This window comes from Hevea brasiliensis, chromosome 1 (genome assembly GCF_030052815.1).
Source record: "Hevea brasiliensis isolate MT/VB/25A 57/8 chromosome 1, ASM3005281v1, whole genome shotgun sequence".
NCBI lineage: Eukaryota > Viridiplantae > Streptophyta > Magnoliopsida > Malpighiales > Euphorbiaceae > Hevea > Hevea brasiliensis.
Window position 1 is genome coordinate 92,673,563 of NC_079493.1, and position 16,981 is coordinate 92,690,543.

At 34.4% G+C, this 16,981-nt stretch overlaps 1 protein-coding gene across 1 annotated transcript; it reads right to left on the bottom strand.

Annotated features, from left to right (window-relative positions):
- Positions 1–966: 966 nt before the first annotated feature.
- On the bottom strand, positions 967–13,310 carry LOC110640757 (glycerol-3-phosphate acyltransferase 9). The gene is made up of 12 exons (XM_058145975.1): positions 13,058–13,310; positions 12,889–12,946; positions 12,079–12,197; positions 11,676–11,775; positions 10,634–10,729; positions 10,398–10,494; positions 9,983–10,070; positions 9,809–9,905; positions 9,643–9,728; positions 8,993–9,112; positions 8,760–8,858; positions 967–1,242 (listed from the first exon to the last, which is right to left on the bottom strand). Exons 1-12 carry the CDS (start codon positions 13,174–13,176, stop codon positions 1,194–1,196), a joined length of 1,128 nt encoding a protein of 375 aa, XP_058001958.1. The 5' UTR covers positions 13,177–13,310; the 3' UTR covers positions 967–1,193.
- Between the last annotated feature and the right edge of the window lie 3,671 nt (positions 13,311–16,981).

The window sequence follows — 16,981 nt, forward strand, 5'->3', positions numbered from 1 at the left end:
AATTGAAGAATTAACATAATTTTAATATTTATATTTCATTACTTTAATTTATCTTAAAAAATAATAAAAAATTTTCATGCACTCCATCGAAATACATTAGACGGTGCACCCAGTCAAGTCTAAGCACACCAATGCACTCAGATGCACCCCACAGAGCACAATGATGAACACCTAGAAGCTATCCTTTTTCTGACCGACATCATAGGCAAACAACCCTACGAAGATGATACTGACGATGACGATCTGATTTAAGCCTTTTTGCTCCTTCGCTTCTCAACAAATCTAGATATATTTTTTTTCCCATCTTTTATGCTGCCATGTTGCCCTTTTATTTATTTTTTTTTTGGGTCGGCATTATGAAGTTAAGACTTTCGAGAACTTTGAATTCTTGTTTTCTTGTTACTGCCATTGCATTGAATACCAATTGAAATTGTAGAATACTTGGATATGCTAATTATAATTTATCAAATTCATAATAAAAAACATTTTCTATATAAAACTTTTTCATTATCACATGGTTTAATAAAAATAAGTCAAATATATTTGATTTGTGATAAAATTTTATTATATCATAAAAATTCTATAAACATGGAAGCTATTTTACTTAATTTTTATTTTTACGGCTCACCTGTGACACCTTTGATGGGCCTTTGATAACTATGAGCACCACTTCGACAAAAACTGAACCACATGCGCCTCAATGTCAAAATCACATTTTTATACCTTCTTTTTTTCTTCATTAAACAGGTGTTTTTCAACTCATTTAGACACGGACGTTAACAAAATACAGCTTATGACTGCAATCCATAGATTCCTTGGATTAATGTATTTTAACAAGTCAATCATCTATAAGACCTAAAAGGTACACCGGCCCTTCGAATCTCCATGGAAATTTGGATGAATGAATTTTGCCTGCCACTGTGTCAACTCTTGAAAATGTCAGCAACCAGATATAAAATACTCCTGTACAAAATTCAACCAAGCTTTTTCATAACATTAGTGTACTTGTGAAAGTAAAACCTGTAATATGACAAGTGTGACTTCCAAATTTTCTTAGAAATTCTCTCCTTTCCACCCTCATCTTAGACTGTTGCTAAAGATCAAAGTCAGCATATGAAGAACAAGGACGTCAAATGCACTACCATGACCCTACTTGGGTCAAATACAAGAATAACCAAGCATAAATATACACATCATTTCTCCTCCAGCCGTAGTAGTACTGACTCAGCAAAGCTTTGTTGCCTGACATACAAAATGGCCAATGAATTTGACATATAATAATATTGAACGCAGACTTTGATATTCAAGTTATTGCCAATTTCAGAACCAGTTCAGCAATCAAATATATCAAATAATTTCTACATGGATACAAGATCCAGGACACTGGGGATACTTGCAATGAAAGAGTAAAAGAAAGGCAAACTGCTTTGCTACACCCAGTGTGTAGCACCAGATCAATTAAAGATTGACATGTACCATGGGAGTTTTATACTTACCCAATAAATAATTGTCACACTCTGATTTATACTAATTAATTCATGGCTATGGTTCATTGTTTTGGTGTAATACACTGGAAGTAGCAAAGAAGTTTCCTAAAGGAAGATGATAAAGAAGTTTCAAAATGTCACCCTATAACAAAATCCTAATGAAGAGTGAAATCATGTTAAGGAGGTTTACAACATATTTTTGCTTAAATGGATGAATACGAAAACTCTCATTAGCATCTGTCTCCAATGCGAGTTAATCAACCATAAATTCATTAATATAAATAAATTAGGGATAAGCAATATTCATTTAAGCCAAATTAACATAATCCATGTTATTTAATTAAATTCTTTTTTTTTTCTTATATTTGATTTTGAAATTATAGATACATATAAATCATCTTCAGTACACATTGCTTCATCATTTTTATCCTTCCCATTACTCATCGTACCAAAATCCCTAATTTCCCATTCATTTGTTCACTGGTCCATCTTTTTCTCCAACAAAATCCATCTCATCTTTGTCAGTTCTCTCAATGGGCAGTTCTGCCAAGTTGAATGTTGAACAGATCAACAGACCTTTGCTCTCATCTTTGACTTCATTTGATTGTCACCAATATTTAAGTTTTCATTTCACCATTTGTTACAAATTGAAGTTTTGAAGCTCTTGTTTATCAAAAATCCTGTTTGCTACAAGGCACAAATAATTGATTGAATCAATTTGGGAACTTTGGCTTGTTTATCCATTATCTCTGAGAACTATGACCACAAGCCATCCCAGTAAGAACCACCAACTTTGTTATTGTTATTTGTCAATAGACTCAGTACTCAATCCCTGTAATAGAAAGAGACTGACTGGAAAAAGAATTAGTTTAGTTGTTCAATTCCATAGCCTTGTTGGATGCATTCTCTATCAGTTTCTAATTTTCCATTCTCCTTTGATTCTTTTATTTACTCCTGTGCCTTTCAAAGTCCAAAGAAAGATTTCACCCCTTTTAGAAGACGATGTCAAATTAATTATTTTATTTTTTAAAGATGTATTCTCCGCAATCAGCAGCATTTCTTCAAGATGATGACTGAAACAACTGATAACAGAACTTAAATGTTTGCTCTGGTTAGCATTAGTAGGAACTCAGTTACCTCGTCAATTATAGAACTTACATTAACAGACTAAATCAACAGATTGCACACCTGTAACTAAAATATCTACAGCAATGCAAGGATTAGTGACCCTGAAGGTATAGAATTTAAGGCAGGAAGTAACCATGTCATTATAGTGCTACAATGGGTGAGATAAGTTTTAGCAGGAGCATATGTGGGTCTAACAGGCTCAGGTGAGCTAAGACAAAAAATTATTGGCAAGATGTTACGTACTATAGAAAGAAGAAGAGAAATAATAATGTTAAGGAGAATAAGGGTCAGGTAGAGAATGTTTTGGAGGGAAATGCTGTTGAGGAAGTTAAGAGGCAACAGCTGAATTTGTTAATTGGTTACAGTCAGTTGTGTAACTGCTGTATAAAGGAAAGATCCTCATCTGTATTCATTCATTCCATTAATGCATCAATAACAGATTACTCTCTCTCTGATTCTATTCTTTTCTCTTCTCATCTAAGTCTATTTCTTATTCTCAACCACTCTATTCTCTAAATCTTTCTCAATATCTGTATCCAGAGGTTGAATTAGGGCTGATACCTAACAATTTGGTATCAGAATTTGTTTGTGAAGGGATCTGATCTGCAATCGTGTCTCTGGTAATGACCTGATCTGGAGTAGTTACTCAGGATTCAACTAATTCAGCTAAAATAGCTGAATTGGAGGAACAGATTAGGGTTATGCAGGAGGCGTCAAAGAAGGATAAGGAAGAATTGGGAGAAGAAATTAAGGAGAGTGCAAGCAAGATCTTGGAGGAGATGCGATCCTTGTTTGCAGTTACTATAGTGGAAAAAAACAAGGGAAATAATTCTGGAGAAAATGAAGTGGCTGGGTCTTTTGCTGCTGCTCTCAGAGGGAAGGGAATTCTACCCAAACCTAATGAGAATGGGAATCAGCTGCAGAAAGAAGATAATAGTGTTGGATCTACAGCAGAGAATGAAGGTATGTCAAAGATCTTGCCCAAAGTCAAGTTAGTTACATTTGATGGAAAGGAACCTAGCGCTTGGATTAGGAAATGTATCAAATAATTTGAGGTGTATGGGGTACCTAAAGACCAAATGGAGGGAATTGCTAGCCAATTTTTAGTAGATAGGGCTGATGCTTGGCATCACAATTCGATTAAGGGGGCTGGATCTAATGCTTGGGAAGATTTTGAAAGAGAATTGTGTGGAAGATTTGGAGAGGATGGGCTGGAGGATATTGTTGAGGAGTTTATGAAGATGAGGCAAGAGATATTTAGATAAGTATGAGGATATCAAAATAAGGTTGGAAAGGGTGATGCCTAGCTTGGGAGAAGCCTATTTCCTTTCTGATTTTGTTGGACGATTGAGAGATGATATTAGGCCTATGGTGTGGATGATGAGACCTACTACCCTTGCCCATGCTTTTGAAACTGCCAAATTTCAAGAACTACTTAACTAAAGCAAGAAACCTTTTTTTTTTTTTTCCAGAACCTACCAGAACAGTGCCAGAACCAATCCCTTATGCATCCAAACCACCCAACTCTGATCAAAATAATAACCTAAAACAGTCCATTTCCGCACAAAAACCAGGGCCTGCAACCGGACAAGCTTCTGTCAACTAACTTGTAACTAAACCAAACACTAATGCTGCACCTAATTCCAACAATATTAGGCAACCAAGGCCCTGTTTTAGATGCGGAGAGAAGTACTTTTCTGGTCATCAATGTAAGCAGCAGAAATCTGAGATGGCTATTCCATCTTGTGAAAATGATAAGTCTGCATTCCAAATGCAAGGGCAGGAAGTGGAAGATGGAGAAGAGGTGTGGCATGATGTTATGGAAGGGGATGGAAGCGGAATTGGAGATGAAATAACCCTTTCTGTACATGCTATTGAGGGCAGAGAAACAGGGAATTACTGATTTTAATTGACTCTGGCAGCACTCATAGTTTCTTAGATGTTAAAGTAGCAAGGGAATTGAAGGTAACTGCAGTAGATGTGACTGTTTTAGCAGTAACGGAAGCTGATAGCAAAAGAATTTCCAGTACCTGTATCAGTCCTATTTTAACTGGAAGATTCATCATTATTCTTTCAGTTTTGACTATAAGTTGCTGGATATGGGAAGTTTTGATATGATACTTGAAGTAGATTCAATGAGGACTTATAATCCAATTTTATTTGATTTTGAGAATTCTTCAGTTAGTTTCCACAGGGCTGGTGCAATGATTACATTGCAGAGAATCACAGATGCTACTCCACAGCCTACACTGTTGAATTATACGAGCTGTGATAAGTTAGCTCATAAGAATGGAGGGGGTTTTCAAACTCCATTATTCTGTTTGCAAATTTCTCCACTGCAGGGGTGTGTTGTTGAGGGTGCTGCCATGGCAACTACTTCATCCTCTACCTCTTATCCTAAAGATTTGCAGCTACTGTTGGATAAATTCCACCGTATTTTTGAGGATCCTAAAGTGTTGCCACATTTTAGAAGTCATAATCTCTCAATTCCCTTATTGCCATCTGCTCTGCATGTTAATATCAGGCCATATAGGTATCCACACTTCCAAAAGACTGAAATAGAGAAATTGGTGAAAGAAATGTTGGGAGAGTGGAGTCATACAGCCTAGTACTAGCACTTATGCTTCTCGAGTGTTGCTTGTCAAGAAAAAGGATGGTCATGGAGGTTCTGTATTGATTACAGGAGGTTGAATGATCTCACTATTATAGATAAATTTCCAATTCCTATTATAGATAATCTTCTAGATGAGCTTCATGGTGCTTCAAACTTTTCTAAGATTAGTTTGAAAGCTGGATACCACCAAATCAGAATGATTCCTCATATGTCCATAAGACAGCCCTTAGAACACATCATGGGCACTATGAGTTTACTGTCATGCCCTTTGGGATAACAAATGCTCCAGCTGCATTTCAAGCTCCTATGAACCACATTTTTTAGCCCTTTCTAAGGAAGTTTGTTCTGGTATTCTTTGATTATATTTTGATTTATAGTTCTTCATGGGATGAGCATTTGCAACACATTCCTACCTTTGGATAATACTACTGTAGGTGCTATTGCTGACTTTGTGCAGGATAGGCAGTACATGTCTCAGTTAATTAGGGAGAATTTGTTGATGGCTCAAAATGGGATGAAGTAGCATGCTAATTGGAAGAGATCTGAGAGGACTTTTCAAGTGGGGGACCTGGTTTACCTCAAGCTGCAAAGAAAGAATTTCAAGTTGGCAGCCAGGTTTTACGGCACATTTCAGGCTAAAGTGGGTTGTGTTGCCTACAGTGTTGTTAAAGGCGCTCGAGGCGCCCTGGCGAGGCGAGGCGCCACTCTCACGTCTCGCCTGGCACCGCCTGGTTCCCTTCAAAGAGGCGAGCACCCCGAAGCAAAGAGGCGAGAGGCCCCTTGAGGCGACGCCTCTGTAATGCAATGATAATTTTTTTTTTTTTAATTATTTAAAGCCAAATAAAAGAAAAATCCCTAGGCCACCTGCCTCAGTTTTCACGAGAAAGGAAGATCGGCACTCTCAAGTCTCAACTGTGGCATTCAGCAGCACTTTCAGGTCTCTCTCTCTCTCTCTCTCTCTCTCTCCCTCTTTCTTCTTCTTCTTCTTCTTCTTCTTCTTCTTCCCCTATTCCTTGCTGCTGCTACAACCTGGGAAACCCTTTTTTTTTTTTCCTTTTCCTCTCCTCCTCTAGTGCTGCTGTATGGGCATTATTCACCAGGGAAACCTTTTTTTCTTTTTTTTTTTTTCCCCTTTTCCTCTCCTCCTCTAATGCTGCTATATGGGCATTATTCTTCTTCTTCCCTATTTTGTGCTGCAGTATGTTTTGTGTACCTTTTTTTTTTCCTTTTCCTCCCCTTCTTGTATAATTTTGCTGTATGGGTATTAGGTATGCAGTAGTCTTGTTAATTTTCTATTTTGTTCAGTTTTTTTTTTTATTTTTTATTTTAATTGTTAATTTGTTTACTTTTTTATTCTTTTTATTCTTAATATTTTGTTGTTAATTTGTTAATTACTTGTTTAAATTATACGGGTAATGTTAATTTGTTAATTTTTTTTACTTTAACTTTGTTAATTTATTAATTTGTTATTATTCTTGTTACTTTAACTTGATATTCTTATTGATTAGTTGTTTAATTTATATGGGTGTTGTTAATTTGTTTACTTTCACTTTGTTAATTTGTTCTTATTTTTGTTAATTTAATTTGATATTCTTGTTAATTAGTTGTTTAACTTTTATAAATATTGTTAATTTATTGTTATTCTTATTACTTTAACTTGACATTCTTGTTAATTAGTTATTTAATTTATTGTTTAATTTGTTAATATGTTAGAAGTATACACACACATATAATTTAGGTAATTTAGACTACGGCGCCTTGCTTTAAAAGGCCTCGCCTCGCCTCTCGCCTAAGGCCCCCTGTTGCCTTAGTGTCGCCTTTCACCTTGATAACACTGGTTGCCTACAAATTGAAGTTACCTCCCACAGCATCCATTCATCCTGTGTTTCATGTATTAACATGGATTTAGTCACGGCTATGTAATAGAAACAGGCTTGTAATGACCGTAACATAATGGTAACGACCTATCACTATGCAAATTTGTTTAAAAAATTTGCAAAATTCATGAAATTAATATATATTTAAATATATAATTAAAACTAAAATATAAAACTAAATAATAAGCATAAATACAGCAAATAATGACATTAAATCCATCATTTTTGGACATCAATAATATCAATTAATTTAAAGCTAAATTAACTAAGTAGATAATAAAGAGCTAACCCTATAACTATGTAGATCAGGCAAACTAATGCTTCATACCATAAATTTAACAACAAACCTAGAATAAATAATTTTTTTCAACGAATAAACAAAAAATAGCAAAAAATAAATAAATAATAACTCACCTTTTGCAAGAAACAAATGTGTAAAATTAGAAAGATCATTAATAATAACTCAAGAAAGAAGAATTAAAATATTTATAAAAAGATAGAAAAGTTAAGATGAAAATTTGAGGGAAAGTGAGAGACAATATCTAAAAACACTTAAGACCAAAAAAAAAAAAAAATAAATAAGTAATAGTTGTTGCCCCCATTTGGCTTAAAATAATAAATGAGGTAATGGACCGTTACCATTACTTAACGGTAAATAACGGCCTTTATCGTTAAGTAGCGAGTGTAAAGGCCATTATAGAAATAATTTTTTTTATGCCTTTAAATTATGGGTGTCACAGTAAGGGGAGGGCAAAAAACCTATAAATAACGGCCGTCATGTAACCGTAACGGCCTTTATTTAAAACCATGTGTATCACTCAAGAGAAAAGAGGGAGAAGGTACTGTTGTGGTTCAAGACCTACCCACTTTTCAGGATGACATGATTGTTATCGCTCCTGCAAAAGTCTTGAAGACAAGAACTGTGGCCAAGCACCACCAACAAGTCCTTCAAGGACTCATTAAATGGCTTAATTTGCCTAGGAGGATCAGTGCTTTATCCAAAGTCCATTTCCTGAATTTAAATCTTCTTGGGGACAAGAAGATTGTCCTTTTTTATTATTTATTTACCTTTTTTTTTGGTGGGGTGGGGGGGGTGCGGGGGGTGGTGTTGTTATTGCTCTATAGAAGGAAAAAGAGAAATAATAAATGTTAGGCAGAATGAGGGCTGGGTAGAGAATGTTTTGGAGGGAAATGCTGTTGAGGAAGTTAGAGGGAATAACTGAATTTGTTAATTGGTTACAGTCAGTTGTGTAACTGCTGTATAAAAAGAAAGATCCTCATCGGCATTCATTCATTCCATTAATGAATCAATAACAGATTACTCTTTCTCTCTGCGATTCTATTCTTTTCTCTTCTCATCTAAGTCTAATTCTTTTCTCATCCACTCTATTCTCTAAAGCTTTCTCAATCTCTGCATCCAGAGGTTGAATTAGGGCTGATACCTAACACAAGAGAAGACATAAAACTGGCCAGAGAGAGCCATATTATAATATGCTGGTATAAACCATTTTTTTGTTTTATTTACGTATAAATATGAGGGAGAGAGAAAGCTATTCAATTTCCTATATCTATATAAAACTGGTAACACAGTAATTATAAGGTGTCTTAAAGAGCCAGGGGAAAAAGAAAAAAAGTGGAAGAGTTGGATCTTACTTGCGCTCTCTATGTTTTGGGCTAGGGCGAGAGTACTTCAGATATCCATCCCAAGGAACCTTTTTGAGACCTGCTCGAACAGATATTATGTCCCTGACCCTGCATAAAAGTATTCAAAATGAATCCATGTCATCATTGTGACGATTTTACAAGAGAAAATTTTTTTTTCTATACAGAAGATTAAGGCACCTGACAAAACTTGCTGATCATAACTTAAAAACAAAGTACTTTACCTCTCGGCAAATTCGATGGGTGTCTCTCCATGTTTCAGATTTTGGGGCTCCAAGTACCACACATCACAAACAACAGCCCAGGATGTCATAAGTTGCAGCAGATGCATTGTGAAGGACTGCCTGCAAAAGAGCCACGTAATCTTCACATTCCACTAGTATCACCAAAATCATACCAACATATTTTTATATCTGAAGCACATGATAAAACTGGACACTAACAAGATACACCTGGATCTTTAGCCCAAAAAAGTAAGAGAAATAGATTGGCCATTCCCATCCCAAAGAACCCAAAAAATTTAACATACAAGAAGGTTAAATTTGATGAAATATCATCCATGGTCAGAAGTATTGAGTCATTTTTGTAGGATGTGGATTATGTGAAAGGCACTGAATTTCATTTGTGTATCACTCATTTTTCAGCTACATTGGATGAGTGAAAGAAATGTCTAGATATCTCATGGATGGTCAAAAAATCTTCTTGTGGTTGACCAGGCTAAAAGCATTTCTACTTAATAGCTAAATTTTGTGCAAAAAAAAGGTGTCTTGGATGATAAAAATAAGAATATTGAAATGGGTAAGCAAGATTTTATGACATTTGTTGAGATATGAATAAAATAGATACCAAAAAGAAACTAAGTGAAAATCCTTACTTCCGGCTGTTCCAAAAAGCATCAACAAAGATTTTATTGTACTTGATTGCAATTGGACACACAGTACAGCCCAGTTCAAATGCACCCTATACACCACAATGAAAAGAAAAGTCAAAGAAAACAACAACAGAAAAAACATAAAGTTCTCTGCCAATTTTCCCAATACCTTCTTGAACATGACAGTATAGTGGTTGTTGACACAAGTTCCTTCAGGAAATATGAGAAGAGGGTTATTGTCAGCCCCCTGAACATGTTCCCTTAACCTGAAACATTTATCCTCTTATGATGATGAACATATTATTGCATTAAGGAGATTTTGGCCTACTGCATTTATACTTACTTTTTCGCTACAATTTCACGATCCTTCGACTCTGAACGATTGAACCAGATACAACCTAAGCTCTCTAATATAGTGCTTTGCAATAGTCCTATACAAAGTGCAAAATAAAATTAATCACTCTATTCCATTCCATTCAATTTAAAATATGCACAAAGTTAACCTAAGTTCCAAGCATTGTAGAAAAGTTGGCATTCCACTTCTGCTTGTTTTTCAGAAAAATACAAGCAAAAACTATTCAATGGAATTCATTATTGAGACTTTCAAAATTAATACACAAAGCTACTCAATGGATATTATTTAAACACAATTAATGGGAACTTCAATTTTTATTTTTTACCATAGGACGCACAATACAATCATAGAGAGAACATTACCTCAATTATTTAAGTCATAAATTAAGTCATTAATCACTTACCAACCCAACCAGGATGTTTCTGCATAATAACAGAAAAAGCAGTCATCTGTTCTAGGATGATAAAATCAATCATGGAGGTATGATTAGCCACAAAAACCTGGTCAATCCACAAGAAACAAGTTCATGTTAACTTGTGATATATGAACATTCCTTGGACAGACTCAAATCCAAAAATGATAACTAGTCAAAAACCGGGAGCTGGTATCCAAATAAGAAAAAGTATTACTCAAATGCACCTGTTTAGGTCGCATGCTAGGCCGCGGCCCATGGTACTTGACAACTCCAGTCCATGATGCCACAAAGAAGCTGCAAATTAACTCCACCAAACTCCTCTAGTACGAAAACCAAAACAATAACAGGAACTAAGTCCAGGGCAATTTGCAACAGCTAGATATGTAAAATTCAAGAATAAAAAATCAAAAAGAAAAGTGATCAAGAATTAGAAAGTAAGCTTCTTATATTTCACATATATTACAGAATTATAGTAAATCAGGAAGACAATATATTTTTGGCTGTACACTACACACTTCTTGATTCCAGCTGATTAGATACCCATCAAATAAATACCAATAATTGATGCAAGCAGACCTATCCAAAAATATCAGTATCAAACAAAAATTACTAAGACCATTATGTTTCGCCTTCTATACCAACTTCAGTTCTTAGATAAATTGGTAGTACTCGTTGGATATTATGGTTCATTTGGAAGGAGGAAAATTAGTGGATTTCTCATATGTTTCGGTATCAGGGTGGGTGTTTAGTGTTTTCCAACGTATACACTACAAAACCAGGGACCTTGATCCTTAAATTTTGCTGACAGCCATTGGTGCTATCAGATTCTCATACAGTCCAACATCATGGGTGAATTATTGGGTTGCTTAAGCATTTACTACGCTCTCCTATATATTCCTCAAATACTAGATGGATCTTATGATTTCCAAACAAAAGGAAACTACATGAATCATTATATGGTATTTTACATGAAGCTAAATTCCTCAAAAGTTACACACAGAATCCTAATGTTGCAAAATTATGGACTTTCGGAAGCCTGTGAACTTGAACTTAAAATAGAATAGACACGTGAACATAACCTAATATAGGCAACAAAATCATGACAAGATAAATATCACAACATTCAAATATACAAAACAAGACTTCTCAAAGTTCCACTTATCACATTTATATGAACATATAAATTTTAAACATTCAAAAGAAGTATGGCTTAAAACAAAGAACTTGGGAAAATGCAACAACTTTAAGTAAATAAATTATTGGCACCTCTAGCTTTTTTCTCAACTTGTCATGCCCTTTCAGTAGAAAATGCACAGGAATGTAGGATGAAAGAAAAATAATCCACCCTATTGTCAGTACTAGAACCCTGCAGATTTAGTTGAGATACATCAGGCAGCAAAAATAAAACAGAAGTCCATTAATATAGGAACTCATCGCAAGTTAAACCATCATCACAATCAGTATTGCTCTTAGATGTCCAAAAATTTAAAACTAGATATAAAACAGAACACAATCAACTTTTTTTTCAATGTCTAAAGGTTCTATAAAGTAGGAGTCCATGAATAATAACAAATATCTAAAACATCGACACAAGAAAGCAAGCTTCATTCCATTAAGTTATTTAAAGCATTACATATAAAGTAATCTATTTACAGGGAAGAATGATAACCTGGAAGGGAACAAAATCCCATATCGAAACACCACACCACAACACCACAGAGGAAACAGATATATATTCCAATTCCATGGTTCTGGAGGATTCGACTTGAAACATCGCGTAAATGAGTCCTGTTCAAAATCACCACAATGGGGAAAAATGTAAGTCAAAAGGGGAAAGGGAGAGCAACTTATTAGTCTGAGCAAACAGAAAATATTAGTTAATAAAAAATTCGATTAAATCCCCCTTAAGCCTTTCTTTCATTTTGGACGAAGCAATTTAAGAATGTAGCCCTACACCAAATCAAATGGAGAATAAGGCTTACAATCTTGGCCGAGAAATTCATATAATTTTCAGGTAGTTTCAGATAAGACAAATACATATTTTTATCACACCTATATATTTTACACTAACTTAATGTCAAAATCTGTAACCCCTGTTTGGAAACTAGAATTTTATAAGAATTAAATTCAACTGATTTCATTTTGGCCAATTCTCATGCTTGAAATGAAAGAAAGAATTTAATATTTTAATTAAAAAATTCATTTTTTTTTAAAAAAAATCGACATTCCCGAGAATTCAATTAAATTCTTTTCTTGGATATGATTTATTCTAAAGAAATCAATTCAGTTTCTTTTCATAATTCTTTTGCCGTCTGATAAGAATGATAAGTTTAAACATGATTCACTGTTTAGATCCAGACACTGACATTAGTTGACCTAAAATCGTTTGCTTTTCACTTCAATTTTCCTTCACTCCTTTGCTAAAGACCCAAACTAAATTTCTTCACATACACCCAATAAAAATACACAGGAAACTCACATCAACAATGGCACCAGCAGCCTCTGTTAGAGTTGGCGAAATGTCAAGCAAATCACGCCTAACAAAAAAGACAAACACCTCAATAAGTAAAGTCTATTTGAAGGTCAAAATTGCGAATTGAAAATCTCTTAAGAGAGAGAGAGAGAGAGAGAGAAGGAAAGGTATTTACAGGCGAAGCTTGCCGTGAGGTTCTTGAATGGAAGATCCAGAAGGAAGGTAATCTTCGATATTGGGTCGATCCAAGTCCAATTCAGAGCTCGAAGTGTTTAGCTTACCTGGATTGCTCATTTTCGGCTGTGGCTATCGTGTCTCGATCTCAGATAAAGGGAGCGGTGCTGTCTTTGGGATTTTGACAATAAAAACTAAGTGATTTTAAGCCTTTTTTTTCCCCCGGTTTGTTTCTTGGAAAATGGGTTATGGTTGAAGGGGGTTGAGAAATCGATTTCCATCGTTAAGCATACCACAGTAGCTCTATTGACTATTTGCGGTTAAACTGTTAAGTTGATTTTGTCAAAGTGCATTTGCCATGCACTTTTTTTTTAATTACTTTTTGCCAACAAAATTTAAAATTTTCTAAATTAATTTTAAAATTTGCCTGGAATTACTTTTAATTTTAAAAGTTGAGATATAGTTCAAAATTAAAATACATACTAAAAGAATAAAATTGGTGGCAAATTGACGCTTTTCATAAACAATGTCAACTTTGAGCTATTTGGTAATTGTAGCAAAAAGGGGTTATTTTTGTCTTTTGACTAAAAAAAGTCTTTAAACAGAACAAAGAGCCATCTCTATCATTTTCCTTTTGTTGCATTGCCATTTTTCCATTTCCAAACCGGCATCTTTTTCACATTTTTCTTTAAAAGATGTCATTTTCTTCTTTCCTTTTCATTCCATTTTCATCCTTTTAATTATTGTGATTTATTCTTACTATAACATCCTCACTTTAGCTAATCCGTACGTTCTACTGTTCCGATAACCAATGTCAGTCAGGACAGCTAGAATATTTAGAATCATAATTACACTAGAGTGAGGAGTTATAAATAAATCAAATAATGATAAGAAAAATTAAGGAAAATTTTTAGAAATGAAATGTACTAAGGTTAAATGAGCCGTAGCCCCAGTGATGAGTGACCCTAACGGGAAGTGACGACGAAGTCCGTTAGTAACCCTAGACCCGGGAAAAATTTCATGAAATAATTTTTGGGATTTTAGAGAAGAATTATTGGGGTTTTAATGACAATAAAATGCTAAGAAAACACAAAGAAAATTTAATCAATCGATACACACAATTTTAGCTTGTTAAGCCAAACGGAGGGCATTTTGGTCATTTCGTCTTCAAAGATGATTTTTGACATACTTGTCCAATTAAGTACATAAATTATATGATATCAAATATGAATAAATATTGCTAAAAATGAAATTAAAAGTGAGTTGTAAAGAGAAGAAAAGAAATAAAGATAACATTGATTTATTAGGTAAGCATGAGGTCATTTAAAATTTTTGGCCAATCAAAATTCTATAAAATCATTTATAATACATTAAAAAGAAAGAGAAGAAGTCAAAAATCTAGAAAAAGCCATCAGCCATCTTCCTTCTCTTTTGGCCGAACCTTGTTCCTCATCCCTCTCCTCCATTTCTATGGTTACCAAAGCTTATTTCCTTAGTTTTTCTTCAACCAAACCATAAGTTTTCAACACAAAACCTTAATATTTCATCTTAGTGAAGATTTTGGGAGCAAAAAGCAGTAGAAAAAGAAGAGTTTTTGTAAGCTTGAAATTGACTCCATTCAAGGTTAGTGTCCAATTTCTTTTCTCTCTCATTCAATTCATGTTTAAGGACATGAGATAAGTTGAAATTGTAAGAAAAATAGAATAAAATTTATGTGTATGCATCCCTACAATTTCGGCAGCTTAGGGATGGTTAGGGTTTGATGAATTTCCTTGAAACAAAATGGTATGTGAGCTGCCCTTGACATGAGTTGAGTAATTAAATATTTAAGTGCAAGTTTAATGCATGAATGGAACTTGAAAACTTGGAGACTTGAGCAAAATTAGGGTATGCTTATGTAATGGTATATGAACATTGTAATGGTTAGCTATATTTGATGGGGAATTGAAGTGATTTATGACAATGGAATTGAGGTTAGGTATGCTGCCCTAGGTGACCTGCAGGGCTGGGTGTGAGTCTAGCAAGTTGGGGCAGCTGTAACTTGAAAGGTGTAGGTGCAATTGGTGCAAAGCCAATTGGACATGAAACTAGACCCATAATGGCATAACTTTGGTGAAGAAACCTGCCCAGAAAACCAACCCAAGTTGACCCAAAAACTACCCTAATCTGGGTGACCAACATGCTGTCCCTGGAAAATGACCAAATGAACAGTGTTTGTTCAAATGGTCATAACTCAGTGTAGAAAAGTCCAATTGACCTGAAATTTATATCAATAAAAAGCTTAGACAATTTAGAACAACTTTCATGAAGAACACCAAACCAAATTCTGACAATAACCCTGTCACACCTTACCCCTCTGTAAGGCATAACATGATCCCGTAGAATACCTAATGAACTACCGAACTTCACCTACCGATAACTCATTAAGTACCCTACAAGGGATTTTAAAACAATTTTCTTCTTTTTGATAAGTGGTGAGCATTTCTAATAAATATTTAAAACATGTAATTAAGTTGAAAGCTAGTTGGAAATTTTGGCCCATTTTATTTTTCCGCAAATTTTATAAAAATTTTGACAGAGTTTCCTCTGTATTTTGAGAAAACCGTTCTTCGAATACCTGTAAAAAGCACTTCTAAAAATTTTTCTCAACAACTGCTTCAATTTCAAACTCAATCTCAATCAATTTCTCAAATTCACAAGTTCAATAATTCCTTCAAAATACTGTCCATCAATATCATTTATTCATATTCCATTCAAGATAAACAATTTATATATTCATCATACTAAAATTTACATTCAGAAAGTCCAAACTAAAATTTATTACAACTTTTATACAAACTTTGTACAAGCTGCTCAAGACCCATGTACATATCCATACATTTATGTGCAATATATACATCAAAAGAAATATTTACAGCTAGGGTATAAATTATACCCGAAACTTTAGGTGGTAGCTTCTCACACCTCAAGAAATCTGCTGCTCCTCTAGTCTCTCAGATCTGCATGACAAGAATAAAGCTATCGCTGAGTACTAGGACTCAGTGGTGCACAATATACTAAAATAATCTTTATGCAAAACTTAAAGCACATTCATTCAAAAATTTGGCTAAACATGAAAATTAAATACAATCATGCATTGTAAGATTTTACATGTAAACCAAGTTTATTTCAAAGTATCAAAACACATTTCATAAAACCCACAGTTAGATCATGCCATTCGAAACAAATAGAATCTCAATAGCCAGAGGCTAAGAGAAATCACATAAATCTCAATAGCCAGAGGCTAAAGAGAAATCATATCACAAGGCTAGCTAGCTCAAATATATGGATATCCATTCACATCCTCTTCTACTGGCACACCTCAACACTTCTCCAGAGAAGGAATCAAAATTCGAAACTAATTGCCCTCACAAGTCGTGCTAGTGAGGTGTTCAAATATGTGGTCATGACACTGTGGTTTCAAAACTTATCTTAACAATTTGCTAAACATTTTCTTTTCAAATATACATAATAACTTTCAACAATTTAGATCAAACATCATAAGAATGCCATAATCCCATATTTCAAATTATTCAAAATGATATGCAAAAGATGATTATAAAAGTATATGTTGTGCACAAACCTCAAACGAGTCGTCCTTTAGCCTCGACTCGGTTCCTCGGGTTCCTTCCCGATATTCTTTTCAACTGAAACACAAAATTTTACAATGTTTCAGTACTAGAACTTAACATAAATCCCAAAATAAATTTTAACTTCGCATTTACCTATTTCTAACGTGTTAAATTCGACGTTCTCGAAATTTTGTGTTTCGGGTTACTATTCACTGCACTATTTAAGTCAAATAATTGACTTTCTAAGGATTAATAGGTATGGGAACTCCAACTTCACCCACATACCACATTTTGTTCATTAAACTTGTTGGTTT

Coding starts and splice junctions, on each gene's coding strand:
- LOC110640757 (XM_058145975.1), bottom strand. CDS start 13,176: ATGAGCAATCCAGGTAAGCTAAACACTTCGAGCTCTGAATTGGACTTG. Junction 10,071..10,397: donor GAAACATCCTGGTTGGGTTG/GTAAGTGATTAA, acceptor CACTTTGTATAG/GACTATTGCAAAGCACTATA. Junction 9,729..9,808: donor ATACTGTCATGTTCAAGAAG/GTATTGGGAAAA, acceptor TGTGGTGTATAG/GGTGCATTTGAACTGGGCTG.